At 49.3% G+C, this 27064-nt stretch overlaps 2 protein-coding genes across 3 annotated transcripts in view; both read left to right on the forward strand.

Annotated features, from left to right (window-relative positions):
* The first annotated feature begins 2 nt into the window (after window positions 1-2).
* SLC9A6 (solute carrier family 9 member A6) lies at window positions 3-23206 on the forward strand. Of its 2 annotated transcripts, none has more exons than XM_064712603.1 (16): window positions 3-279; window positions 6173-6372; window positions 6710-6787; window positions 7430-7506; window positions 8423-8535; window positions 10107-10212; window positions 12987-13128; window positions 13355-13460; window positions 13687-13775; window positions 13996-14109; window positions 15679-15790; window positions 16691-16844; window positions 17233-17263; window positions 18421-18500; window positions 19110-19215; window positions 19882-23206. In XM_064712603.1, exons 1-16 carry the CDS (start codon window positions 18-20, stop codon window positions 20155-20157), a joined length of 2046 nt encoding a protein of 681 aa, XP_064568673.1. In that variant the 5' UTR covers window positions 3-17; the 3' UTR covers window positions 20158-23206. The 2 variants fall into 2 exon arrangements, with proteins under 2 accessions (XP_064568673.1, XP_064568674.1); XM_064712604.1 differs by having other exon boundaries at window positions 6-279; window positions 12987-13116; window positions 13322-13460.
* Window positions 23207-25779: 2573 nt separating this feature from the next.
* FHL1 (four and a half LIM domains 1) overlaps window positions 25780-27064 on the forward strand; it is a 39517-nt gene continuing 38232 nt past the window's right edge. The window contains exon 1 of the mRNA XM_064712606.1: window positions 25780-25934. Within this exon, the coding sequence (XP_064568676.1) occupies window positions 25872-25934 (63 nt within the window). The 5' untranslated portion in view covers window positions 25780-25871. The remainder of the gene's footprint in view (window positions 25935-27064) is intronic.

Genomic DNA, 27064 nt, shown 5'->3' on the forward strand with positions numbered 1-27064 from the left:
GGGCCGGTGCCGGGGCGATGGCGGGGCCGGGGCCGGTGCTGGCGGCGGCCGCGGGGCTGTGGGCGCGGGGGGCGGCGGGCGCCGAGGTGGCGGCGGCGCGTCCCGGGGCGCTGGAGGAGGAGATCGTGTCCGAGAAGGCGGCGGAGGAGAGTCACCGCCAGGACAGCGCCAACCTGCTGGTTTTCATCCTGCTGCTCACCCTCACCATCCTCACTATCTGGCTCTTCAAGCACCGCCGCGCTCGCTTCCTCCACGAGACCGGGCTGGCCATGATCTACGGTGAGCGGTGCCCTCCTCACGCGTGCAGTGCAGCCCGCGCTCCCTTCCCGGGACACCGGGCGGAGCTGCCCCGAGCGCCGGGAGCGCATCCCGGCCGGTGCCGGGCTTCCCGGGCACCCCGGGGCTGCCTGCGGGGCTGGCTATGGGGCTGGCTATGGGGCTGGCTGCGGGGCTGGCTATGGGCCTGCCTGCGGGGCTGGCTGCGGGGCTGGCTATAGGGCTGGGCTGGCTGCGGAGCCGGCAAGCCCCGAGTGGGACCAGCACAGCATCCTTCTCCCGGTTAGTGCGAGCCCTCCCGTTCTCCCCTGATGGCTCCCCCAGGGCTAGTTTGGGGCTGTGTGGGGACACGGCACATTCTCTGTATGTGCAGCCGTGTCACCGGCACAGCCCCGTGCTGCTGAGCCTTATCTGGGTGGTGCTGGAGGGAGGGTTGGTTGTTTTCCAAACCCGAGATATGGAGGGCTCTCAAAGGCTGAGTTACTCCCAAATCTCTGGCAGGGAGGAATTAGTTGGGTTTTTCCAGACGGCCTTGCAGGGTGAAGCTGGCAGGGTCATGGGCTCCCACGTCCCCAAGCACTGGCAGGTCACACTAACCTGCCCGAGGGTTGAGAGTGGGGACTTGGGGCAGCACACAGCAGCTGTTGTTGCACTGGTCAGGAGCCTTACATCCCTGGATGGTTGGGGCTCTGAGCAACCTGGTCCAGTGGAAGGTGTCCCTGCCCACAGGGTGTTTGGAGCTGGATGATCATCAAGGTCCCCTTGTGACCCAAACCATTCTGTGAAACCATGTGCTGTGTTTCCAAAATGTGTTTAGAGCATCCAGATTTCCAGAAGCTGCCCAAGAAGACTGGAGAGGCCATTTGGGAGATTCTCCCACGCTTTGCCACGCTCAGGGGCTTGCAGAGTCAGCAGCCTTCTGTCCTGCTGCCTGGGGACCTGTGTGCCCAAGCTTTGGAGTCCCTCCTGTTGTGACAGGACCTCTTGGAGAGAAAACCCGTGTGTATCCCACGGGAAGTGAAGCAAGGCTGGGGGTCAGTGCAGTGGGGCTGTAGATATTTGGGTTTTAATGTGATTTCGTGAGGTGACATGGCCTTGTGAAGTGGCCTGAACCAGGGTACGACAGGGCCATGCATGGCTCTCCCTGGATTGTCTGGCATCACTTTGAGTCAACCAAAGCAGGACTGGGAGGTGTGCTGGGGAATGATTAACGTGGCCATGGGTCTGTATCGAGGGATGGTTTGTTGAATTCAGGGTTGAGAAGGCATCTCCTGCTGCGTGCTGTAGTTAGTGTCTGTCCTCTGTGTGGCCCTTGCTGCCTGGGGGTGATGTGTGACCACACAGAGCCAGACGTGGCTGAATCTCCCACCCAGCAGAAAGCTTTGATCCAGAGGCTGTGACTTGACCTGTTTGGGCCACGGGCTTTTGTGATCCCAAGTTTCAGTTAATTGGAAGTGTCCTTCCAAATGAAGGGGTGGAGGCACTTGTGTCATTGCACAGGCACGAAATCCTGTTTTGTTTTTCCAGGGGCACAAAATCCTGCCCTGCTTTTCCAGGGGCACAGAATACTGCTCTGCATTTTCACATTCCTTCCAGCCACTGCTCAGGGGGGTTCAGGTGTTTCTGGCCTCCTGCCCAGGGTGGGGATGGTCACCTCCTGTGGGAGGACATGATTCCAGCATGGAAGGTCTTCTCCCTCCTGCTGCCTCAGAGCTTTCACTTTCTATTCCTTTCATGCTTTCACACTTGCCCTTAACCGTGTTCTTCTTCTCCTGGACATTTCTTCCTCTTGATTATCCTTTCTCCCTGATGTACCTGAGTGCTCACTTTACTCTCAGAGCACTGCCTGGGTTGTTTCAGTCTCCTGCTGATCCATAAAATGCACCTTTTTTGTCTGCTCTTCTGCAGACTGTGCTTAGGGAATTGCTGGTGAAATCAGTAATGTCACCTGTCTGATCATGCAAAAAATCCCAAGTTTTCCTCAGTGTAAAGGCTTTTGGCATTGCTTCTCAGGTAGTGGCGTGTGCCATAGAAAAAGGGATGTGTAATTCCCAAGGAGTGGTGACATGCTGTTGTTTTACTGTGACAACTTGAAATCTGCAGGGAATAAAGGAGGTATCCCTGTCCCTGGCTCCCTGTGATGCTTTTAGCCCCAAGGAAGGTCACTGAAAATGTGGGAGGGACTGCAAAACAGACCCTGAAATCTTAACAAGAGGAGCAATTTGCAAAAGCTTGTCTTTTTCTGTTTAAAAAACCCAACAACAACTAAGTCAAAAGTTGTGCATATATCTCTTTTCACAAAACACATCAGTTTCTTTGCTGTCTTTGTTTTTACTGGAAGTTACAAGCTCTTGCTCCGGGTGGATTTCTGTCGTGCACATCACACTGTCAGCTCAGAGCTGATGTTCAGGAGCTGGGCACAGGCTGGAGTAATTTTAGTGATAGACAATAGGTGCTTAATAGCCCTTAAGCTTAATTTCAGTGTTTAAAATGAGGTTCCCACATCTGAGGTGCTCAGCATTTAGGATGATTAATTGAACAATTTTGTTTCAGTTCTCAGAGTCTGATGGTGGAGGTGCAGGAGCTTCTCTAAAAGTTTAGTTTCCTTGTGCTTGTTCCCACTTGACCTGTGAATCGTGTGTGTCTAAACTGCTTGCTGTCAGGATGTCTTCAGCTGTTACATTTTTCTTCCCTTTTGGTGTCCAGATTAATGCTCCCCTGGGGATCCTGTCTGCTTCCATTGTTGTTAAGTGCTGGGGTTGGTAATATATTAGTCTTCATTTAAAACATTACCTCGGAAATGTTCAACAGCACCTTAAAAAAAAAACCCCATGGGCTTTTGTTCTTTTTAATGAAGTCGGGAGAAATGCAATGAAAATAATCTCTTGCACTTTGCATAAAAGAACTCAATTAATTTGCCGGCTTTGCCTTCAGCTTCTCAACTCCTTGCAGCTTTCAGCTGGCAGCTTCCTCAGTGCTGTGTTCCCTGTGCTCAGCTCAGCTCCCTCGCAGGGCTCAGTTTTGTGAAGCTCCTGGCAGCAGGAGCGTGTCGATACTGGCTCACAGGCTGCTGCTGGGGCAGCCCTGGGAGTGCCAGGAGAGTCAGATCCATTTCCTGAGAGCCTCTCAGAACCAGGAGCACCCACAGGGTCCCCTGGGCTGGCTCCAGGTGTCCTGAGCTCAGGACTGGGCTGCTGCCTGGAAAACCATGTCAGGTTTGTGCCAGGTGCCTCCCGTGAGCATCGTTGGGTAGGGAGGGTTGGTCAGACCCACCATGGGGCAGGAGGGGCTGCTGGTGGGGCCATTTGATGTGGGTGGGATAATTGGTGTGCAGCAGAGCAGCAGGATGCTTTCCCTGCAGGTAACTCTGTCAGTGTCTCTGTGGCAGGGTCACACTCAGTGCCCAGGAGCAATTTGTGCATTTGTGTATTTGCACGTGGGTGTCTTTCCCCAGTGGCAGCCTCCCATGCAGCCTCTTCCTGAGCAAAACAAAAAGTATGATTTGGGCACACCCAAACAGGGGTCTTTGGCAGATGTTGTAGGTTTATCTGTCCCTTTTCCCTTACCCCATTCCTGGCCAGAGTGGGAATTTGGCCCTGTCTGGAGCTTGGCTGGCACACGGGGCCAGGAGCAGGTGCCTGGGTAAGGAGATGGCAGAGGAGCAGGGGTGCTATCAGATGTAGCACTGCTTTGGGACAGGGATTAAGGGTGGAGGGGCAGTGACTCAGGATCCCTTCTGAATTCACAGCAGGGACTCCTTCTGTCTGTCCCTCCTTCCTCTGTGGGGTCTCTCATCTCACAGTGGGTGTTAAAGGGATTGCTGGGTGGGTTTCCTTCCATCTCAGCAAGGGCAGGCAGCTGCTGGTTTCTGATTTCTGCATGAACCTCTGAAATAATTGTTTTCCTTTTAAGAAAAAACTTTTTAAAAGTCACCCCAGATAGTTCTCAAGGGCTGCAAAGTGTGGTGTACCTTAATAGCCATAAGCAGATGTAAATAACCCTTTGAAACTCCTTTTGTCCCAGTGAAGGGTTTTGGTTGTTTCCCCTGGTATCTCTAGGATTGTCATCTGCTGGGTGAAAGGAAAATGAGGTGTTCTGTCCCACTGCTGTGGTGCCTTGCAGCCACTGCCACATGCTCCTGTGAATACATGCTGTGGCATCATGATGTGCTGACACGCTTTCATTCTATACTTTTATTTCTGGAGCACTGGAAGATCACAGGAGCAGAGACTGACAGAAAAGTAACCTAAAGAATTACTTTTGGTGTCCCTTGTAAGTGATGGTGGTGTAAAAGAGCCCTCAGCTGCTCTGCACAGTGTGATGTGCCCTGAACTCTTCTTGCTGGAGCTGGCAGTGCCCAGAGGGAGCTGTTCTGTGGCTCTTGGGGTGATTCAGGGCAGGATAAAGTCCAGAGTGGTGAGCACTTGGTTGATGGTGCATGGTTTAAAAGCACCTGTAGCCTTTCAGCTCACCTGTGCTGCAAAGTGCTGTATTAGAGCAGGTTTTGGGTCTGCCCAGTCCCTGAGCTGAGCTGTTGTAGGTCAGCAGTGGTGACTCTGTGTGCAGCCCCTCCTCTGCCTGTGCTTGTGGCCTGGGAGTGTGCTCTGGTGGCCCTGCTGTGTGTGGCACCTCTGAGATAGGACGTGGGAGCTTTTCTTTTCACCATCAGAAAAAAAAGGCAAATCTTGTCCTGGAAAAACTCTGGCCAAGGGAGGAGGAGTCCAAAAGTGTGTGGCTGATCAGAGCTGGCTGCAGGAGGTGCTGAACGAGCTGTGGCCCCACAGTGTCCTGCCAGGCTCTGCCCTGAGAGTGGTGGCACAGGAAGAGTTGGGTGTTCCTGCCAGGGATGTGCCCTGCCTGTAGGAAAGCAGAGCAAGGCTTTAATTAAGGCAGCAATCAGGAGCAGGAGTGTCCTGGGAGGCAAATGGAGAAGGCTTCAGAGCGCTGCGGTCTGGGTTCAGTTCCCACGTGGCTGAAAGCTTTTCATAAATGTGTGGTTCAGGGATGGGGTTGGGATCCAGGATTTCTGTGGCACCTCGGGGCCGCCTCAATCAAGGAGTTTCCAAACCCTTTTGTGCTGAAGGCTACGTGGAAAGGTGTCTTGTGGGACACCCCTCTTCCCCAGCCTGCAGATGTCAAAACACTCTGCCAGGAGAGCACTCAACACACTTGAATCTGGGTTTGAGACCTCAGACAACAAAAGAAAAATGCCTTATAAATTGCTGACTTGCAAATTAACCCCGAAATGCCCCTTCTTAGCTGAGCTGGAGGCAGAGCTGCCTCATGGGGCTGCCCTGGGGCTGCTGTTTGTGGTGCAGAGCTGAAGTTTGCAGGGGCAAGGAGTAGATCTAGGTGGTCAGCCTGGATTGGGAAACAGGTTTATATGTTTATATTTCAAAATGTGGTTCTATAAAAACAGGGAGGGCTCGGACGAGGCTGCATGGTGCTGCAGCCTCAGAGTGATCAGAGTGATTGCTGGGTATCATCTTTAATCCCTGCCAAAATGAAGAGTTTAATGGATCAATGTCAGGTTTCAAGGTGTGCAAGGGGCACAGTTTGGGCACATGTGAGCAGCGCCTGGCCCAGCAGTGTGAGCTGCTTACCTTAAAAAACCCAGTGTGCCCTCAATGTTGGCTGCCCTGGAGTGAGGGTCTGACTGATTTCTGAGTGGTTCAAATCCTTCAGGACTTGTCCATGGCTGTGTTAGGAACTCCCCATGAGCACGGAGCATTCACCTGGCACACAGGGACGAGGATGGTTCAATTCAATTATTGGGTTGTGATTGTGCTCAGCAGCTGATCAGGGGCCAGGATCCTGGTGCTGCATCCCTGCTCAGAGAGGGATCATCACTCTGGGGTGTGCTGTGGTTTGTCTCACAGAGCTGTGTCCCTCCCAGGTGTCCTGGTCGGCGTGGTCCTGCGCTACGGCATCCACGTCCCCAGCGACGTCAACAACGTCACCCTGAGCTGCCAGGTGCAGAGCAGCCCTGCCACGCTGCTGGTCAACGTCAGTGGCAAGTTCTATGAGTACACCCTGAAGGGGGAGATCAGTGCCCAGGAGCTCAACAATGTCCAGGATAATGAGATGCTGAGGAAGGTAAGGGAGGAGTGACTGGGGAGGCGAGCGGTGCTTCCCACGCCCTCCATGGGGACGGGTCCTGCATCTGCTGGATTAAATGGTTTTATTTTGGTTTTTTAACTTGTGATTGTGATGAGCAGTAATTTATGTGTTGAGCACAATGTAATGAAACTCTAGTTTTAGCTCATCTTCATTTAAGCTCTGGGATTTGTCTTCAGAAGATCCCAGACCCAACAGGTTTCACATGGTGGGAGTACAGGGCTTCCTCCATATATTACTGTCTTGTATTTTGTCTTGCAAAATTTTAACAAATCATTCTACTGTTGGTTGTTTTTTTTTTTTTCTTTCTTAACAGGTGACTTTTGATCCTGAAGTATTCTTCAACATTTTGCTTCCCCCCATTATATTTTATGCAGGCTACAGCTTGAAAAGGGTACGTGCCTTTACAGTGCTGATGTTTTTAGTTCCTCTGCCTCCAGAGAATTTTTAATACTTGTGAGTGCTTTAATGCTTGCTCAGCAGGCTGAGGCTGTGGGGGTGGGTATGGTTTTACCCAGCAAATGTGGGATTGTGGGAAGCAGAGCTGAGAGTGCCCCTGTCATTCTTGTCTGCCCCTCTGCCCTGGGAAGGGTCAGTGACTTCAGCTCTTCCCAGCAGGGGTTTTTGGGGTCAGCCAGGCCATTTCAGCCATCCCAGCTTTCCAAGCACATGGGAGTGTGGGAAGGTTTTAGAAAGCAGCAGCTCTCTGAAATGCTGACTTGGAAGGAGAGGGGAATGATGCAGTTTAGCTTGCGGGAGAAGGAAGGAGGAATGCTGCTGGGTTAGGAAATCAGTTCCCAGGCCTTGGAATGGCACCTTATTAAACACCCAGCTATGAGAACATGGCACATTCATGTTTATTAATGCTGCATTAACTCCTGGTCTGGCATGGGCTGTGCTGGGCACCCTGTGCCTTTCCAGCTCATGGTGTCTGAGCTGGGTCCAAGTTGCTGTGGACACTGTGGGTGCTTGTGCAGGCTTGAAACAAATTGTTAGCAAAATATAATTCAGTTTTTGATTTTTTTTCTCCTGCTAGAGGCATTTCTTCAGAAACTTGGGATCCATCCTGGCATATGCTTTCCTTGGCACTGCCATTTCCTGCCTGGTGATTGGGTGAGTAGATGGAGCTGGTCTGGTTCTTCCACAGGGCTTTCAGCTGTGCTTGGGAGAAGTGCTCTAAGCCTGGAGCTGAAACTGCTAATCCCAGCCCTGAAAGGTCACACAGGCTCTGCTACTGCTGCTCTGCAGCAGCAAATAATACTATTTACTGTGCAAACTTCTGCTGTGTGGGCAGGGTGGTTGCTGTCTAATTGTGAAGTGCTCTCTCAGCATCTGAGCATCCCATGAGAATAGTTGTTCATGGCAAGGAAAGTTTCACACTTCAGAGAAAATTGTCTTGATAAATCAGCAACTTCAAATTATTGGAAGCATAAAGCCTCCTAAACTTGAAGCACAAGAGTGGAGGGCAGGATCATAGAGGTGGGTGTCTAGTGAGCACAGATGTGTTTCAAATTGTTTATCCCTCAGTGCAGAGGCTGCTGGATGGTTCCCACTCTGGACAGTAGCCCACAGGCTGACACAGGGTGTTCTCCACTGGACTCCAGTGGATTCAAGCAAACTCAGCATCTGCATTATCTGCTCCTCACTGAAAGTTTTGGGCATTTCAGAGTCAGTCCAAAGTGACTTCACTGATCTGTGTTAATGTGCAGCACTGCAAAGTAATCTTGTGACCCTATAAGCCTGGCTGCTGCTTTTCTTTAGGCATGTTGTGCTCCTGGAGGAGTTCTGGTCCCAGTTCCCTCCTGGCACCACGTTTGTGCTCCAGTTCAGAGGGTGCTTTGGTGTGTGTGATCAGCATTCACCCCCAAGGTCACTGCCCTGGGGTTTCACCAGGCTCTGTGCATCCCATGCAGTACTTTGGTGTTCTGGCATTTGGATAGCTTCAATCTGGTAAATGCAGGGAAAGCAAGGCCACATGGATGTTGTTTTAGTGCCCTGCAGAGATGTAACTGCCTCTTGTGCTCCCCAGCTCCGTGGTGTACGGCTGCGTGGCGCTGATGAAAGTCACCGGGCAGCTCGGGGGAGATTTCTACTTCACTGACTGCCTCCTGTTTGGGGCCATCGTGTCAGCCACTGACCCAGGTGGGTTACAGGCTTTCCCTGCATTTTGGGCTGGTTTGACTTGTGGGACAGAGGGGAAGAAAGAAAGTCTGAAACCCTTGCAAGTTCCTTCCATCTGAATTTTCAAGCTTAATTTATTTGTGACATTCTTCGAAGTCAGATTTGTCTCTGTGCTTTTTAATTTTCTTCAGTATGTGCAATACAGTTTCCAAACCTCTGCTTTCCTGAATCCTTATTTGTAGTAAAGTCCTAGGCAACTTCTCTCCTGACTTTGCTGGGGTTTGGCATTGTGTCTCTGCCACCCTGTGATGCCAGCAGCTGTTGCAGAACAAGATGTGTAATGTGAGGAGGGTTCAGTTGTTAGTTTAGCTGTTTTCTCCTGCTTCCAGTTTGGTTGGATTTTGACAGGGTCTAATCTAATTGAAATTAGATTAATGAGACATCTTAATGAGCTGCACTGAGGAGTTGTGGCACCTTGGTTTACTCATGCACTTTATAAATCAAAACTGTGAAAAACATGCCTTGTCCAAATAATTGAAGTTAGTTCATGATAGCTGGTATGTGGTAGCTGTTCACTTGCATGCTCTCATTTCATGTAAAAACACAGGGCCACAAAAATGGCTCTGTTTGCTCCTGCCCTTTGCTGAGCAGGGCTGCAAATCTTCTAATGCTGAGAAATGCGGCACATGAGCTGTCAGTGTCCTGTCCCTTCTTTGGGCTTGAAATAGGAGCAAGAAAATTTCACAGGTAGAAATGGAACATTTCCCTGTGCATAAATGGGTTAAACTCCCCTCAGTGTGCCCTGAGTGCTGTTTGAAAAGACTCACAGAAGTTGTTTGGCATTGGCTCAGCCCTCAGCCTGAACTGTGCCCGATGCACCATGTGTTACATCCTGCTTGCTTTGGATGTTGTGATGTTTCTGTGAGGTTGATATGCAAAACCTGCTGCTTTCCATTATCTTCTTGGAGCTGCTGGATCACAGAAGAGCTTGAGGGAACTCTGATCTCTGCCATGTGGTCCTAAATCACAGAAACCCTCACATGGGGTTTGAGCTGATGCCTGGCTATTTCCAGTCAGATCTGAAATGTTGTGTGTCTGTGCTGGCACTTAGAATGTGTTGAATCCAAGGATTTCTCTGAGAGTATCAGGAATGGAAAGGACAAGCAGTCATCATCCTGGACAAGCCTGGTCCTTCTGGCCTTCTGCAGGTGCAGGAGGGCTCTCCCTGATGCTCTGAGCTGAGAGCATCCCTGCAGCTGGGTGGCTCATGCCAGCCTGGTACTGTGGCCCAGCCCATGAGCTCAGACCCTGGGAAGCTCAGAGCAGAGTTTGTTTGTGTCTGCCTGCAAAAGATTCAATAGGCCAAGATGTGTTTTAGTGAAAGGAGGAGGGAAATGATGAATCAAATCCAAATCTGAAAGAGCAGAAGGAAGACTATCCAAGAGAGCACGAGGGGCAGCTGGCAGCATCGCAGCAGTGGCACAGATGTGCAGGAAGGCAGCTTTCTAAAAAGGACATTTAGTCTTTGATTACATCAAAATAACAGCACCTTTTTGAATGTCTCTCTATTTTTCTATTTTTCTATTTGTCAGTGACTGTCCTTGCCATATTCCACGAGCTGCAGGTGGATGTGGAGCTCTATGCCCTTCTCTTTGGTGAAAGTGTCCTCAACGATGCCGTTGCCATCGTGCTGTCTTCGTAAGTGTCCCCTGCTTTTATTTACAATTGTTACCTGTGTTACATGTCAGCAGCTGGGGGATAGCCTTGCCCCTGTAAAACAGGAACAATGGGTGTTTGCAAGAGCATCTAAGCGTCCCAAAAAGCTGTGGTGACATCCTGATGCATGTCCTCATTGCTTACCACTGCTTGGGATTCCACATTGCCCTTACAACTTCCCCCTGCGTGATGGATGGGTTTGTTTTGCTTTTGTGGGAAGTTTTTATATCCCTCTGAAACAGGAAAAGCACCAAGTCTCCTTTTCAGCCACAAGATCCCACTGAAACCCCTTGCTGATGGCTTTGCTCCTGCCTGCATTGCTTCCCACCTGCAAACCCCTCTTTTGTTTGGGTGGAAATAGCTGGTGAAGCAGCTGTGTCCTTTCTCTCCCCACTTTGAGGAGTTAATGTTCTTACAGCTGGAGTTAATGCCCTTGCCTGAACACATGGGAAACTTGCTGCCTTTCTAAGGAATGTTTTATAATCTTTAATATTTTATGTCCTTTGCATGCAGGACATATTTTATCTGCATTTTCACTGTGTTGTCATCACTGCAATTTGTTCAGTAATATATACTACCTGCAATGGTGACAGCTTAACATATAGCTGAGACTAATGGAGAAAATATTTCTGGAATACTTGTCACTCCAGTGTGCTGCTTGTGTGGGTTTCACTGGAGGCAGCAGCAACACACTGAGCTGTGTGTTGTATTTACTGAATCGAGTGTTTCTGTTGGGGTTTCTGGAACTCTTTGTGTTGCTCACTCTGGCTTTTCTGCTGGATGTGTCACTGCTGGTGTGAGAGCAAACGCTGCACAGCCAGACTGGGTTTCAGAAGTGGTCATGAGTGAGGAGGGGATGGGGTCTTTCAGCCTGTGCTGGCAAAAAGAACTCATTATCTTCACCATGGCAGGTTCTGGGTGGGAGTGGGTGGATTCAGCTTCAGAGGAATGGAATTCCTGGTGGATCTCGGCAGGGATTTGCCTCTTGCTCTGCTGCAGTGCCAGCTCTGGAGCTGTTGCTCTGATTTCCTGCTTTCCTCTCTCCACAAGCTGAGCTCAGGCCACCCCCTCCCCAGAACAGGATAATTTGCACCAAGGCAGCAGCTCTGGGTTCACTCAGCAGTTATTTTATTTTGCCCCAGCACTGCAGGCAGGGGAGGATGGGGAGGTGGGCTCTTCAGGGGCTTTTCCCATTCTGGGTGCCCCAAGGCTCCTCTCTGCTTTGAGCCCTGGGCAAATGTTTGTTCTGTGCTTAAGGAGCAGGATCTGTGCCTTTCTGTTCCTGTCTTGGCCTGGTGTGGCTTGGCAGCAGGAGCTTGTTGCAGGATGAAGAGGAATTGAACCCAGAACTGAAAGCTGGTGGGCAGGGAGGTGCCAGAGCGGCAGTTTGGGAGCAGAGGGGTAAATGCAGCTGCAGGATCCCAACCTGCTTCTTCCAAAGGGAGGATTTGCAGGGATTAAACACCACAGGAAGCCCCATGGGCAGCAAAAGGGGAAATAAAGGGCAGCTGGAAATAGTGCCTTATTGGCAATGCAAAAACAAAACCGGAAGGAGAACTGTATGAGGTTAAAATGCAAAACCAACATTCAAGGAGTTAGTTATAGAGGGGAAGTGAAACCAGTCTGGATTAAAAAAAAAAAACAAATCTGAAAACCCAGAATAAAAACATGTTGGTGAATGAGGAGTATAAGATGGAATTGATGAAAGGAATTAAAGCACAGAGAAATCTGCTGCTTGCAGTGTAAAAGGCAATGCAGAAAAATGAGCTATATTAAAAGCAGGGAAGTTTAGCAAGGGAAGTTACCTGTGTTGGAAAGGGGAGGTTTGTAATTTCTGTTGCAGAAAAATGTTGGTGTAGAGTTAGGGGAGAAAGCTGCAAGATGTGTGTGCAGGGCAGTGAGTGTCTGTTCTCAGCAGTTTTAACAGTGAATGTTTAAAGTTCACATCCAGGAGTTTTACCAGAGTGAGCCAAGGGATTGCTAACTAGGAAGTTAATGTTTCCAAGAAGTTTACAGCAAGGAAGGTGATGTAAGGAGATGATAAATGGGATTTAGGAGCTGGATTAGGGTCCCCCTGTATCTCAGCCTTTCCAGGTAGAACAGTGACTAATGCAAGGCTCAGCTCATCAGGAGTTAGGAAGGAGCAGACTGAGGGCACTGCAGACCTGTTTGCCATCTCACCACCAAGGTCTGTTGAGCTCTGGTGGATGCAGGGAATGGTGCTGCTGCTGTGCATGGCACTGTCTGCCTTGGCTGCCCTGTGGTATTGCACTTTGGAGCTCAGAGCAGTGCAGACTAAGTGCAGTGCATGTTAAATGTGGCAGAACAGGAGCAGTTACAGCTCTCCAGGGATGTTCACAGCAGCTCCCTCGCTGGAGAGATGTAGATTTCCCACTTGAATGCTTCGTGGTCCCACAGCACCTGGCCTTACAGAGAGCTGGTGGCAAACCCCCCAGATACCACCATAAACACCACATGTCACACAGGGCATGGGCTTTGGTCCCCTGCTCTCCAATGTCCAGGAGTAACTGCACATCCAGCTTGGGGGGTGGCTGATCCCAAGCTCCCCAGGACAGGGAGGGTGTGCAGCCCCTGCACGCTGTGATCCCAGGGATTGCAGGGTGTTGTGCCTCCCTGGCTGCTCAGGCTCGGTGTTTGCAGCAGCTGTAGCACTTTGCAAGGCTTGTGTAGCACCGTGAGGTGCCTCTCCCTCCAGACTGAGCAGATTTGTTCTTGTGCTTTCCCTCCTCCTGCAGCTCAATAGTTGCCTATCAGCCAGCGGGTGACAACAGCCACACGTTTGATGTCACAGCCATGTTCAAGTCCATCGGGATCTTCCTGGGGATATTCAGTGGATCTTTTGCAATGGGAGCAGCTACTGGAGTTGTGACAGCTTTAATATCCTTTTCACTGTTTGGTTTTTTTCCCAAGTGTTTGCATAACAGCTTATTTATTTTTTGCTGCACTGCATTTCACCCAGCTGTTTAATTTGTTTTCCCTAAATTAATGAAGGACAGTGCCATAACCTTTTTAGGGGCAGACTGTGTAGCTGTGATGCACAATTGGAATTTGATTTGCTCTTAGCCTGCAGTGTCTCTCCAAATTGTCCTTAACCAGCTGCAACGTCACCAAGTTCACCAAACTTCGGGAGTTTCCTTTGCTGGAGACTGGCTTGTTCTTCCTCATGTCCTGGAGCACGTTCCTGCTGGCTGAGGCGTGTGGCTTTACAGGCAAGCTCCAGCACAGCCCTGCCCCTGCCATGGGCATCTGCAGGGATGATGGGGCCACTGAGTTGTGCTTCCCTCAGTATTGATTGCAGCCAGGGCTCTCCCTCTGCCTGCAGAAGTTCAGTCATTCTGGGTTCTGGGGTTCCTGCATTCAGTTCCCTCCAGGCCTGGGGTGCAGCTCAGCTCCCTTTTCCTGACCAGGACTCTAATGTGATGCTCTGCTCCCCAGGTGTGGTGGCTGTGCTCTTCTGTGGGATCACACAGGCCCATTATACCTATAACAACTTATCTACAGAGTCACAACACAGAACTAAGCAGGTGAGAACTCCTCAGACCCCTTCAGCCTCTCTGAATTTCAAATTCAGTTTTTTTTTTCCCTTCCGTCTAACCAGAATTAGGTGCATCTGTCTTCTTACAGCTGCTTTTCACTAGGGTTGCATCTGCAGAAGCATTTATTGCATGATGGATGGGCTAACATGCTTTTCTGGTTAAATCTATATTATGTCTAACTCACTTTTAATTTGTTTTTCTCTTTCAGTTGTTTGAGCTTCTGAATTTCTTGGCAGAAAACTTCATCTTCTCCTACATGGGACTTGCACTGTTCACCTTCCAGAACCATGTCTTCAACCCTACCTTTGTGGTGGGAGCCTTTGTATCCTTTGGAGCCCAATTTATGAGACAGAAAGAAAGGGAGAGGTGCCTCATTCCCAATTTCTGTTTTTCTTTCAAATGTGTGGGTTTGGTTTTTTTTCAGTCAGTCTAGCTTTATTTTTAAAAGGGGATTTCTGCCATGTAGTGGTGCCTTTGCTGGTTATTTTAAGAAGGTGGAGATTCTTTTTCCAGCTTTTCTGTTGGTTTTTTTTCCCTCTTGTCTTCTCTCCTCTTGTGGGCATCGGAATCAGCTGCTGCAGGGACTCATCATTCAGTGTGACTGTGATGCCAGTGCCAGGCTTTGTCATGTGCCACCAGGAGGGGCTTTGCCAAGGGGGGCTGCCTGGTTTAGCCATTTATTTCCTCTTTTCTCTGCTAGTGCACTTGGTTAACCCTGAAAAAAAGCCTTTTTTTGGTCAAACAGCAGTTACAGCCACAGTGGATGCCTCTGAATGATGTCATGAGAAAGGATTTCCTGTTCTGCAGGCTGATGCTAATGGGAACAAGGGCCCTGGTATGTCTCAGAAAAACAAGAATTTTGAAGGAATTTTTTTTCACATCACAGGGAAGCCAGTTAAATGTGCAGAATTATTTTCACCCTTTGTCAGCACTGATGCAAGTTTATACTGGTAAACAAAACATTTTTGCCAGTGCTGGTCTGTGGGTTTTCAGCGGCTCAGCTGAATTTCCCTGCTCAGCTTTTATGGGGTTGCAGTGGGGCAGAAGGGGTGGAGAGCAGAGAAATGAAATTTGGGCTGTTAGATTGAAATTTTGTGCTGTGCCTCTTCAGTGGGAACTGGCTAACTCGCTGATGAAATAGCTCATTCATGAGAGAGATCATGAAATACGTCTCTTATGCAAATTGTGGTGTTCAGGAAAGAACATAAAAGCTAGAAGCATTTTCCATATTATTCAAGGCTGTGCTGAATACTGGCTCCAAGATTATTTTTGCCATCTGGGTGCTGGTATTAAAAGATACAGCTTCAAAGATAAAAAGCAATATGAAGGGGCTGGTGATTCTTGTATCTCGCAGGCTATGAAAACAGAAAGAGTATTAGATTTTTTTTTTCCTTCTCAACTGCTGCTGCTTTCATTTTGCTGAATAATCTTTGGGAATGAGACTTGGCTTAAAGCTTCAAACCCAGCTGTGAAGTGTGGCATTCTGGGGAATGTCAGAGGGGTTGTCATAGCTGTGATAACTTGAGCCTCACAGAAGACAGATAATTCTTGGGGTGCAAAATGGACCGGGCAGCAGAGAGCATACTGTGGGCAATGGTGTTTTTTCTCTCCTCTCACTTGTCTAACATGTCCTTTCATCATTCCCTGTGTTTATTTGTGCTTGTCTCTGTGTGATATTCTGAATTGCAGTCTGTGCTGTGTTTCAGTGAGGCAGTAGCCTGCTCTTCCCACAGTGCTGCAACACTCAGGGCTGGATTGTTTTCTTTGCAGCCACAGCACTGGTGTTTGTGCAGCTCCCAGTTCCCTTTGGGCATAGAGACTGGCTCTGTGTGCAGGTGGGATGTGATGGGAGACACAGGAAGAGCAATTTCCTTAACATGTGCAAATACAGCTTGCTATCTTCCTAGGAAGAGCTGCCAATATTTACCCATTGTCATTTTTACTGAATTTGGGGAGAAGAAATAAGATTGGAACGAATTTGCAGCACATGATGATGTTTGCTGGTACGTTACTGCATCCTTCCTCTTGACCATGTCAGGGTGGGAGCATGAGGGAAATCAGGTATTGGGGCTGATGGATGAGCTGATTCCTAAGAGCTTTTTGCTTTTTCAGCCTGCTGTTAGATAATGAAGGGGTTTGTGGTGTATTCATGGTGGTTCCTTATGGTGAGAAGCTGGAAATATTCCTTATTCAACTCTAAATCTCTTATGGGCAGTGTCTGGGGGGAGGCTGGGCAGGAAGGGACTCCGTGGTCTGAGATGTAGGAATGAGTTCTGTTACTATGGGACACAAAATAACACAATGTGGACATGCAGCTCTCTCAAGGTAAAAAGAGAGTTTTAATTTCTGACTCCAACATGTATAGATTTCCAAAAGTGGCAGTGGATTGGAGGGTGACAGAGCCACCTCTCCAATGACACTGGACAAACGAACAGTCCATCAAATTTCTCCTCCTCCATAAAAGAATCCAAAACAATAAGTTATTTACATAAAGTGTGTGAGAAAGTTTGTTACAAAAATGTAAACATCAGAAGTTTCATCATGTTGAGATATTTGATGGTGCTGGGAGGTCGATTAGGGCATCGTTGATGATTTTCAGGATTTGGTGGTTTTTATGAAGGTTGAGGGCCATTGGTTCTTTCTGTATGTGGATATGAGGATGATTCTTTTTTAGAAAAACTTAAAAAATCAGGGTGACAGAGCTCCTCCTGTCCTGCTTCAAGCCCCTGGCACGGAGCAGGAGGAGGGTTTGCCTTTCTGGGTTCTTAAAGAGGGGTGACAAAACCATCACTGTGGTGATGTCCCAGCAGAGGGGCAGCAGGATGCAAGCCCCAGGTGGGGAGCTGCCCGTGGGGGCCATGGGGAGCTGTGCTGACCCAGCTGTGTGCTGTCCCCTCCCTCAGGGCTCCGTGGGGCCATGGCCTTTGCTCTGGCCATCCGCGACACGGCCACCTATGCGCGGCAGATGATGTTCAGCACCACCCTGCTCATCGTCTTCTTCACCGTCTGGGTGTTCGGCGGGGGCACCACGGCCATGCTGTCCTGCCTCAACATCCGGTCAGTGTGGGCTGCCCTGGCTCTGCACAACCTGCTCCCTGCTCAGGCTGCTGGGCTTGCAGAGAGCAGAGGCACATCCTGCATTGTCCTTCCCCTGATCCCTGCCCTGGCGTGGTGTGGGACTGTGCCTGTTCTCCCTGGTGTGCTGTGTGACTGTGTGCTTGTTGGTGTGTGACTGTGCTTGTTCTCCCTGGCATGCTCTGTTTCTCTGTGCCTGTTCTCCTTTGGGTGCTGTGTGACTGTGCTTGTTGGTGTGTGACTGTGCCTGTTCTCCCTGGCCTGGTGTGTGACTGTGCTTGTTGGTGTGTGACTCTGTGCCTGTTCTCCCTGGCATGCTGTGTGACTGTGCTTGTTGGTGTGTGACTCTGTGCCTGTTCTCTCCTCGCAGGGTCGGTGTGGACGCGGATCAGGAGAACGTGGTGAGTGTGCTCTGCTGGGGTCACATCCTGACCCTGTGAATGCCTTGTCTGTGCTCTGCTTCCTTCCAGCTGCAGGAGGTTTTAGCTCCCCCTGTGAAAGAGTTTGCAGTCACAGCTTTTCTGTTCTCTCTGCTTTTCATGAGCCTTGTTTTGACTCAGCTGGAAAGAAGGGCACAGAAGCAATGCTGGGCTGTTAAGTCAGTTCTCGTTGCTGCTCCAATAGATTCGGTCTCTCCCTTGCTGGGTTTGAAATAAATTTCAAAGTGAGCATGACATGGAGGCTCTGCCTCATCCCAGTGTCCAGGGCAGTACAGGAACACCATTTACTGGCTCATTTTTTGTAGCATCTGCCCAACTTTTACCCATGGGTACCCTCGACCCCCGCTTACCCCTTTTCCTCTGGGTAGTTCTGTGGCAGCCCCAGAACCACTGACCACACTGAGATCAATGCTGGAGCCCCACAGCCCTGCCAGGAGTTTTTCTGCCTGGTGGTTCCAGCTGTCTCATTCATGTGTCTGCAGCTGGCTGTGCTGTGGCTGTGGCTCTCCTTGGTTTCAGTGTGGATTCTGCACCTTGCAGATTCATTTTATTCAGAGCCATTTATTGGGCTTTTCACCTCCTGGAGAGAAAGCATCAAATGTGACAGGCAGCCCAGGGCCATAAATCTGTAAGCCAGATTTCTATGAAATATGTAATTTTAATTCACAGTCCCCTCCAAACAGTTTTATATTTTTTTCTCTGACTAAAAGGAAGCCTGAAGTTCCCATAACATACAATTATTTGCATGCAGCAGCATCAGGCGAGATCTGATGGAGGTTGGATCTGTCAGTCTCTGTTAAATGTGATATCTGGGTGCAGCTGCTGGCTCTGAGGCACTTTAAACCTTGGGGCCAGACACTGGAAGGCTCTAGCAGCAAAATGGTCACTCTGTGCTTTGTTACCACCTCCCTGAGGCAGTTGAATGCTGCTAAATGCAGCCTGTTGTGGTGTGAGCATCCTTACACACCCAGCCAAAGGCTTCTTCTCAAGAGGCAGTGGGGAAGTCTGTGTCTCTTTGTGTCCCCTGGGGATAATCCAGTGTCCTGTGGGGTCTCTTGGCCCTGATCCAGCTCGTGGCATGTTGTCCTGCCCCTCTTCACTGTTTTTCTCTCCCACAGGGTGTCCCAGAGAGCGAGAGGAGGAGCACGAAGGCTGAGAGCGCTTGGCTGTTCCGCATGTGGTACAACTTCGACCACAAGTATCCTTGGGCAGCAGTGGAGTGTGCTGAGTCAGATCCCACTCCAGACACCTCTCCCTGGGACCATGAGCTCCTCCCTGCTTAGCAGGGAGCCAGTGTTTGCTTTCCCCTGACATTGCTGTGTTTGGGTTTGCACCTACTCGTGTCTGGGGCTGCAAGAAATAACAATTTCCACCCTCTGTCAGTGAGAAGGCAGCAGCAGTTCTGTTCAAAGCTGGGCTCTCCAAGATTGGCATCCTGGGGGTCCTTAATCCCAGGAGTAGGTGGGCAGAAGGGAAGGGGGTTTTCACACTTGCAGATCCCCTTGGTAGATCCATGCCTCTCCTCCCATCCAGATGCTGTGCTGTGCATTAGTGGAGGAGTGATGTGAGCATGAGGGGCACAGGGTGGTGGGACAAGCAGTGCTGCTGAGCATCTTACCAGGACTGTGTCCTGCAGTGCTTGGTTGCATTCTCATTGCACACAGTTACAACTTCTGTGCTTCCACACATTTGTGGTTTTTTTCTTTCTGTGATTTCCTCACAATGCCAAGTCCTTCAGTGCTGCCCTCCCAGCCCTTTACTCACCAACACAGCCCTGCTCCTCTTTTCTCCTTAACCCTCTCTGTAGCTACCTGAAGCCTCTCCTGACACACAGTGGTCCCCCTCTGACCACCACTCTCCCAGGGTGCTGTGGCCCTGTTGCCCGGTGCCTGACAAGCCCACAGGCGTATGAGGTGAGTCCTTGAGTAGTCCTCTTGTAGCCATGATATTTTCTGAAAAATCCCTTTGCTAGGATTTTTCCTCCTGAGAAGTTGAGAGGCCTCAGGAACAAAATATAAACAATAATTATCTGCTGGTGTGGAATGCACCAGGTGCGTCTTTGATTGGTCTCGTGTGGTTGCTTTTAATTAATAGTCGATCACAGCCCAGCTGTCTCAGACACTCTGGTCAGTAACAAGATTTTATTATCATTCCATTCCTTTCTATTCCTTTCAAGCCTTCTGATGAAATCCTTTCTTCTATTCTTTTAATATAGTTTTAATATAATATATATATTCATTTATCAGCAAAACTAAAGTTTAGTTGTAAAAGCAAATATTTTATTATCATTCCATATATTATTTATATTTTATTATCATTCCATTCCTTTTCTTTCCTTGCTAGCCTTCTGATGAAATCTTTTCTTCTATTAGTATAATTTTAATATATAATTTTCTTTTAATATAATGTATATGATAAAATAATAAATAAGCCTTTTGAGACATGGAGTCAGATTCTCATCTCTTCCCATGTCGGGGCTGCCTGCAAAATTCTACAGCCTCTCAGCTTCTCAGGAGCAAAGATCCTAACGAAAGAATTTTTTATAAAACACATCCGTGACCCTCCTGTTTTCCCCTCAGAACCAGGAGCAGCTGAAGGACGACGACTCCGACCTCATCCTCAACGACGGCGACATCAGCCTGACCTACGGCGACTCCGCGGTCAACGCCGACTCGGTGCCGTCCAGCGGCGCCTCCCGGCGCTTCGTGGGCAACAGCTCTGAGGACGCCCTGGACAGGGAGCTGGCCTTTGGGGACCACGAGCTGGTGATCCGGGGCACACGCCTGGTGCTGCCCATGGACGATTCGGAGCCGCCCTCAAACGTCCTGGACAGCGCCAGGCACGGTCCGGCCTAAGGTCGCTCGGTTTCATTGACAGTAATATCTGCATATATGATCAAGAAGTATGTACTACCTAAAGTCTAATGCATGTCTCAAAATGTCTAAGCTGTATAAATATTATTTATATGGTGTCAAAAGAATATAAATATTCTCTGCCAAGCACTTGTAAAGGACAAGCTGCAAATTTAAGTTAAAAACTGTGTTGACTGCACTATGTAGGGTGGAACTGTTTTAGCGTCAGAGTCTTTTGCACACAGTGAGCTTCGTTAATGTGTGGTTTGATGAAGGGTTTAGTTCCCAGCGGGTGAGTAAAGGAGCTGTGACTCCCTGTTCATCCTTTGAACCTGGGAGAGGAGGGTAGGGAGTAGCTGGTGAGCAGTGGAAATTGCTTTCTAGTCTGATGAGGATTGTTGAGTTTCTTTTGGTCTCTGATCTTTGGATAGTCACGTTTGAAATATCAGCAAAAAATCTGCTCTCAGACCCTCTCACCAGGCAGTGGATGGTGATAAACTTGTTTCACTGTGGGAACCTGGAGACTTTCTGCTTCTTAGTGACCCTCTGCCCAAGCCCTGCTCTAGTGGGCTCATGGCAGACCCCGGCCAAGCTGGCAGCAAGGGCTGCAGGTGTCCGGCTGCAGGGGTGGGAGCAGGAGAGAGGGATGGTTGGTGTCTGTAGTTGTGTTCAGGAGAAGGAGGCGATCCCACAGAAACTACACCAGGCGTGCACAGATTTTAGGTCTCAGTCCATCTTTCAGCTGTGGCTCAAGCAGCTTTCTCGAACCAGCCATCAAAATCCTCGTTTGGCAACTAAATTTCACCTTTGGGAGCGGCCGCGTCGCTGCGCGGGCGAGTCCCCGTCCTGCGGTCACAGATGTAGCCAAGGTGTGCAGAGCTGCACGTGGGGCTGTGGAGCAGCACAGCCCACCTCAAACTCCAGCTTTAAGGCTGCAGATCCACACGGTACCTCCGGAGCTCTCCAGAGGCATCCAGCTGGTACTGAAGGGGAGCCGTCCGTCCGTCTGTCCGTCCGTCCTCCTGCAGAGTCAGAAACCATTGCACTTTGTTTGGTAACTCCTTAGCATGCTGTGTGTCTGCAGTCCCCACCCGACCTTTCTCGTGTCTCTTATCATTTAATGACAAATGTTTGTGAGTTGATTTTTGGTTTTAATTTACGGTTTTTTATTTTTCAAGGAAGAGCACAGAACAATTTGCGATTTCACACTAGTGTTAAAGGATTTATTCTGTAGTTATGGGAATGGCTAAAGGTGCAGTCAAACTGCTAACCCTGACATCTTTTTTTATCCTGGAAAGGGGGAATCATGGAAATTTACTGTATGTAATTTTATTGTCTATTTTATCTACAGTTTTTCTATACGAACCTTTCAGGGTTACTGGTGCACTACAGGTCCATTCTGGAGTTAACCCTCTCCAGAGGGCTTAAACAGAGGTATTTAAAATGAAACTACATGAAAGAGAGCCAGGTGAGTCGAGCACTTCCTGCTCCATTAGCTGTCTTTGGAACAAGCTCTGCATCTCTCCGGATCTGACCCTGAGACCTCAGAGCACTGTCCCCACAGCTGTTTTCCCCAGCACCACCTGAGAGTTGGAGGAGACAGAAAATCCTGAAGTTTCAAGTGTATATGTATAGTTGAGAAAATAAATCTACACAATTTGTTTATTTTTTTTTCATTTTCTCAGGTCTAAGTAACATTGCCTTAAATTTATGGATGTGAAACTATAACTATTTTGGCAGTTTATCCCCAAGAAAAGGCTTTCTTTTTCCTTCTGAACAAAATGTGTAAGTGTTGCCATAGGACTTCCCTAGAAGGGAGGTAATGCTCTGTTTATATTTGGATATATTTGGGGCATCTTCCTTGCACCTGTAAATGGCATCCCGCTGTTAACAAAGCTGTTGGATTAGCACTGGCCTTTGTTTCCTACTATGCAGGAATTCCATAAAGTGAGTGTGCATTTTATATGATGTCTGTAACTTAACTTCATGTGTTTAAAAAAACAAAAAAAAACAAGAGAAAAAAAGTAGAAACCTGTTGATTTTAGGTTTACTGCATCACTTCTACATCCTGTTTTTTGTTCGTTCTGCCTTTTTGAAGAGGTATGATAAATAACTACCTCTTGTTTTTTCCTGTATAGCCCGACTATGAATTCAATTTACAGAGTTGGAGGTGCAGGACAGTTCTGCTGCCCCGGGGCTCCCTCCCAGGCATTCCCAGCTGAGGTGCAAATTTGCTGCGAGGTGGCCACAAGCTGAAGTTTTCCCATGGCTGTGGTTGCATTCCTCTCTTCCTCTCACCCTTTGACTTCAGTAATTTATCCACTCACTGTGAACTTGTGATCACATTACCCAGAAGCCTCAAATTTTTGACACCAATAACAGTTCAGTTACATGAAAAGAAAAAAGTTAACCAATGGTGATTTTATGGGTTACATTATGATCCATAGATAATCAAATCAGGGCTGTTTTGAATAGCCTTAGTCAATGAATGAATTTAGGCTTAAATTAATGAGTGATTTCATAAATGAATGGGATTCATCCTCAGCTGATTATTTCCTGTGCTGGGCTGCAGCAGAGCACACAGGAATGCCTGGTGTGCAGAGGCAGAGCCCTGATGCCTTGTGCTGCAGATGCAGCTGAGGGTACCCTGGAAAATCAGGGCCTGAGACCTTTGCCAAATAGATAAGAGCCCTGAGGAGGCACTTCACAGCCCCCATGAGGATTTAGAGAAGGTGCCCTTCTTCTGTAAATTGAATTTCCATGGTTTTTGCACATGAAAAAGCATTGTAGGTAAAGTTATGATTTGTACTGGTACTGTCAGTTTGTGTGGTAATGGCATTAACCCCGTAGCTGTGGTGTTTGTGCAGCTGATCTGTGATAGCTGATGATCACTATTGGACCTTCTGTTTACACTGACTAAATCCTTTACTGTTGCGTTGTACTGTGAAAGAAGGATTATGGGCCTATAAAAGATGATTATTTTTTTTTTGGAATTGTGTGTACTGTTTCATTAATTCACACGGAAATAAACCTGTAGCAAAGTGACCACGTGCCACTTGACCTTCTGAGAGCAGTTTGTTCATGGCCTTGGCAGCAGCCAGGGGTGCTGCGCCCCGAGGACTGCAGGGTGCACCCTGAGCCTCCAGCCCAGCTCCTGGGACCCTCCTGCAGGAGCAGGGCTGGGGAGCAGAGCCATGCTGGTGCCAAAAGCTCCTCCAGGAGCAGCAAATCCAGCTGGGATTGTGCTGCTCACTCCCAGCCCTGGTGCTGCACAGCGGCATCACCTTGGGGTGCTGGCAAAACCAAAATCCCCGAGCTTTCCCAGGCTTTTCTATCCCTGGGACTGCTGAATTTGCACTTGGGCTCCTGGCTGGTGGTTCTGCCCTCTGACTCCCACCTGCACCATTTGGCAAGTTGTTCAAATGCTTGACAACCCTTCAGCATGGAGGGCACCTCAGAGATTTCAGGAATCTCTTTCTAAGGGCTTTGGTTTGCAAAGGACAACTTTAATCCCTTGGATGGTGTAAAACCACATTGTCACAGCTCTGCCTGTACACCTATTTACCAGGCAGAGACACTGATAATTATTTACCACACTTTGTGCTGCTTTCCAGAGGGACTGTGGCCTTTGTGTGGGGTGATGGATGCTGGGCTGTCCCAAAACTGAGCCTGCAGCTCCCAAAAGCTGTGAGTGAGAGAGGAATGCCTGGCGTGGCCTGTGTTACTGGAAATCACAGCAATGGGACAGGAGACAAAGGTGTTATATTATTTTCTTGCTATGAAATGATGCTAATTCTGCTGTGCACTCCCACCTCAGCATCCTGACAGCTGGAATAAACACCATAATCCCACTGGATATGTGCTGTCCAGCCCAGCTGGGGCTGGGCTCGGGCACGTAACTGAAGCAAACAAGGACATCATTTAACAATTGAACAAATGCCTTTTGGCAGCCCTTCACCTTCCCAAACCCTCCCAAGAAGTGCAGCAGACCCCTTCAAATGTTTCCTTGAAACAAGGTGTGATTCAGGCTCCTCACCATTGGTGAGTGGCATCCCCAGCACCCAAAATGCAGCTGGGATCCCCTGGGTTGTATCCAGTCCCCCCAGCCCGGGCAGGTGCAGCTGGGCACCCCTGGATGGGCTCCCTGTGCCAGGAGCTGGCATCTCCTATCAGCCATGCTCACATGTTTGGGATAGGTGCTGCTCAGGGGCACAGCAAGCATGGACAAGGCAGTTCCTGCACGGTCTGGGATGGGCACATTCCCTGCAGGCAGGTGCACAGAGCTGTCATTGCTGATTAGTCCCTGTTTTATCAGTTCTGTTCAGTCTGAGCCGATGAGGGGCAGCTTTCAGTCAGTGCCATCTGTCCATCTTCATGTGGGGATCAGTAAAGAGCTGGGAAATGGGCCAGCATTGGGTATCTACAGCCTCAAAAAAATCACAGGGCTGTGTTTAGAGCAATCCTGTATTTCTGTGCCCAAAGCCACAGACAGTTCTGCATGCTTGGCTCTCCATCTCCACATCAGGCTGGGGCAGCATTTATATGAAGTAAAATTTTAAAAAAACCAAGGCTTTGATTCTTCTTCCTTATCTCATCATGGCCTGCAAGGAGCTCTGGTCCTTGCTGGGCCCTCTAGATGGCAATATTGGAAAGGACAGCAATTGTCCATCCTTGCTGTGTCCCTGCAGATCGGGGCCAGCAGAGCCCAGCCCAGCCAGCTCCAGGGACCCTCCCATGCCCTGTGGGCTCACCACCCCTCAGGCACCATCCAGCTGAGTCCTTATCGGCACAAAGGAGAGGAATCCTGCTGCAGCACCGACTGCTCTGACACCCTGAGCCCCGCACAGGAGCCACCACCCTCTCAAGCCCTGGGTGTGGAGGTGCTCACAGACACCTCCCCTGTGCCTTGCTTTAACCTTTAAGCCCAGCTGCTTCTTGGCCATTTTTTCCCTACTAAAGTTTCAGAATGAGGAGTTTAAGGCCACAAGCTGACTGCAGGATGAGTTTTAGGGATGAGCTGCAGCCCTTGCTGGAGCTCCCCGTGTCTCACAGGTGTGTGTCTCACCTCACCTGGGCACCAGGCCATTCCCAGCACTGGGCTTTGCTGACATCTGCAGCCAATTTGTGGCCATCATGGCTGCTTGCACTGCTGCAGGAGGACTTTCTCTTGTCACAACTCCACAAGAGTGTTTCTCACCAGATGTGGGGAGTTTTGTGGAGGGAACTTCTTGGTGAGGTGAAGATGCCATCTGAGATGGCCTCTCAGATGCAATGAGCCCAAATATAATCTCACAACAGTAAATAAATAAAAAAACTATTTTGGCCACAGGTGTCTGTGATTGGAGAACAATTGGAACATGAGGCAATTAATATGGAAATAGAGAAATGGTGTCCTTGCTGACAATCCTGATGAAATCTGCCAGGCTGGTGAGGGAGCCCAGGGACCGGGAGTGTTTGTGCACTCTGTGTCCAGGGCAGGGGAAGCAGCGCTGCCCAGCACCAACCCTGTGTGTGCCCCCTGCTCCCCACCCAGCTGGGAGCAATGTGGATCTCATTTATTCCAAAGGAATTTCAGCACACCTGGTGCCTGCAGCCTCCTTAACCCCAGGGGCTGCTTTACACCCTGCTCCTAGGAGCAGCCCTAGGGACACTGTGGCTTCTGGTGCCCTGTCCCTGCATGGCCAAGCAGGGAGTGCCACACCAGCACAGTGGCTCTGATGTCCCTGAAAGCTCCTGGACCTCAGAGAAGAAGAAAAGCAAAGCCTCAGGATGCTGCAGAGGTGAGGTGTGGGGCTGAGGCTGGGACTGGAGAGCTCAGCCAGGGAAAGCAGAGTTCCAGCCTGTCACCTCTCAGTGCTGCTCTCAGAACAGGGTTTGGGGACCAGGGGCTCTGGAGCACGTTCCTTTGGGACTTGCAGCCCTTAAACAGCCCCTCTTGGTGCTTTTCCTATCTCCAGCCCTCACAGTCCCTGCTCTTGGAACCTGGGTCAGAGGCTACAAATCTGTTAATGAGTGCAGGAGTCCTGAAAGGTTCAGGGTTCTGGGGTAGCAAAGCCTTGAATCTGTTGTCCAATATTTAGACATGTGTATACACAAAAGGATTGGGGCTTTATTAATTGTCCTTTAGTAGGAAATTCCACCAGCTGTGCTCCCCCCAGGGGTGCCAGGGATGCTCCAGCCCCAAGGAGCCCTTATATGGCTGCAATCTCTAAGCCTGCATGTTCCACAATGGTGTGGTCATGACTACTTTTAAGGATATGCGTGAACATTTCTCCCTTTCCTGTGTGCATAAGCTCCCAGGAATGTGGGAAAAGATTAAAAATGTGCATAAATTAAAGCTGTCAGTTCTGTACAGCGTGTCAGCCCTTCCACCTGCAGCAGGCAGGGCAGTTATGCCAGATTACCCACATGGGTGCTGGGCAGGGCAGGCACTGCAGGGCAAAGGATGCTCTGAGAACAGGAAAACACCAACTGGCTGAGCATGGAAACACCTGGCAATGTAAATGTGCCTGGCTGAGACAGCAGCAAGGGTTTTTCTCATGCCCTTCCTGCTCTCAGCACTGTCTGAACCAAAATGTACCTTTTCTGGGTAATGGCTCCACGGGTATGACCTTAAAACCAGCTAAGGCCAGCAGGTCTCCACATCCTCACAGCATCCTCAGTCCCTGCAGAGCCTTGAAGTGTCTCCTCTGCACCCTTTGATGATGGATGGCTGAATCTGCTCTTCTGTGATACAGCTCACTCTTAGAATTCCCACAGGTACAAGAGAAAGGAGAACAAGAGATGCAGCATTGGTTGTCTTTCCCTTTTTTCGGGTAGTTAATATTAATCACTGGTGCTTTGGATATGTTATGTGAATTCTCACAGGTTCTGAAGCTTTTGACATCTGCAATAAGAGGGAATTGGAAAT

This window comes from Zonotrichia leucophrys, chromosome 4A (genome assembly GCF_028769735.1).
Source record: "Zonotrichia leucophrys gambelii isolate GWCS_2022_RI chromosome 4A, RI_Zleu_2.0, whole genome shotgun sequence".
NCBI lineage: Eukaryota > Metazoa > Chordata > Aves > Passeriformes > Passerellidae > Zonotrichia > Zonotrichia leucophrys.

Bases quoted from the DNA above. Each gene is read 5' to 3' on its own strand.
- SLC9A6 (XM_064712604.1), top strand. From the start codon at position 18: ATGGCGGGGCCGGGGCCGGTGCTGGCGGCGGCCGCGGGGCTGTGGGCG. The intron at 13,117-13,321 runs GTGACAGCTTTA...CTTAGCCTGCAG, and splicing joins TGGGAGCAGCTACTGGAGTT to TGTCTCTCCAAATTGTCCTT. The intron at 17,264-18,420 runs GTGAGTGTGCTC...TCTCTCCCACAG, and splicing joins ACGCGGATCAGGAGAACGTG to GGTGTCCCAGAGAGCGAGAG.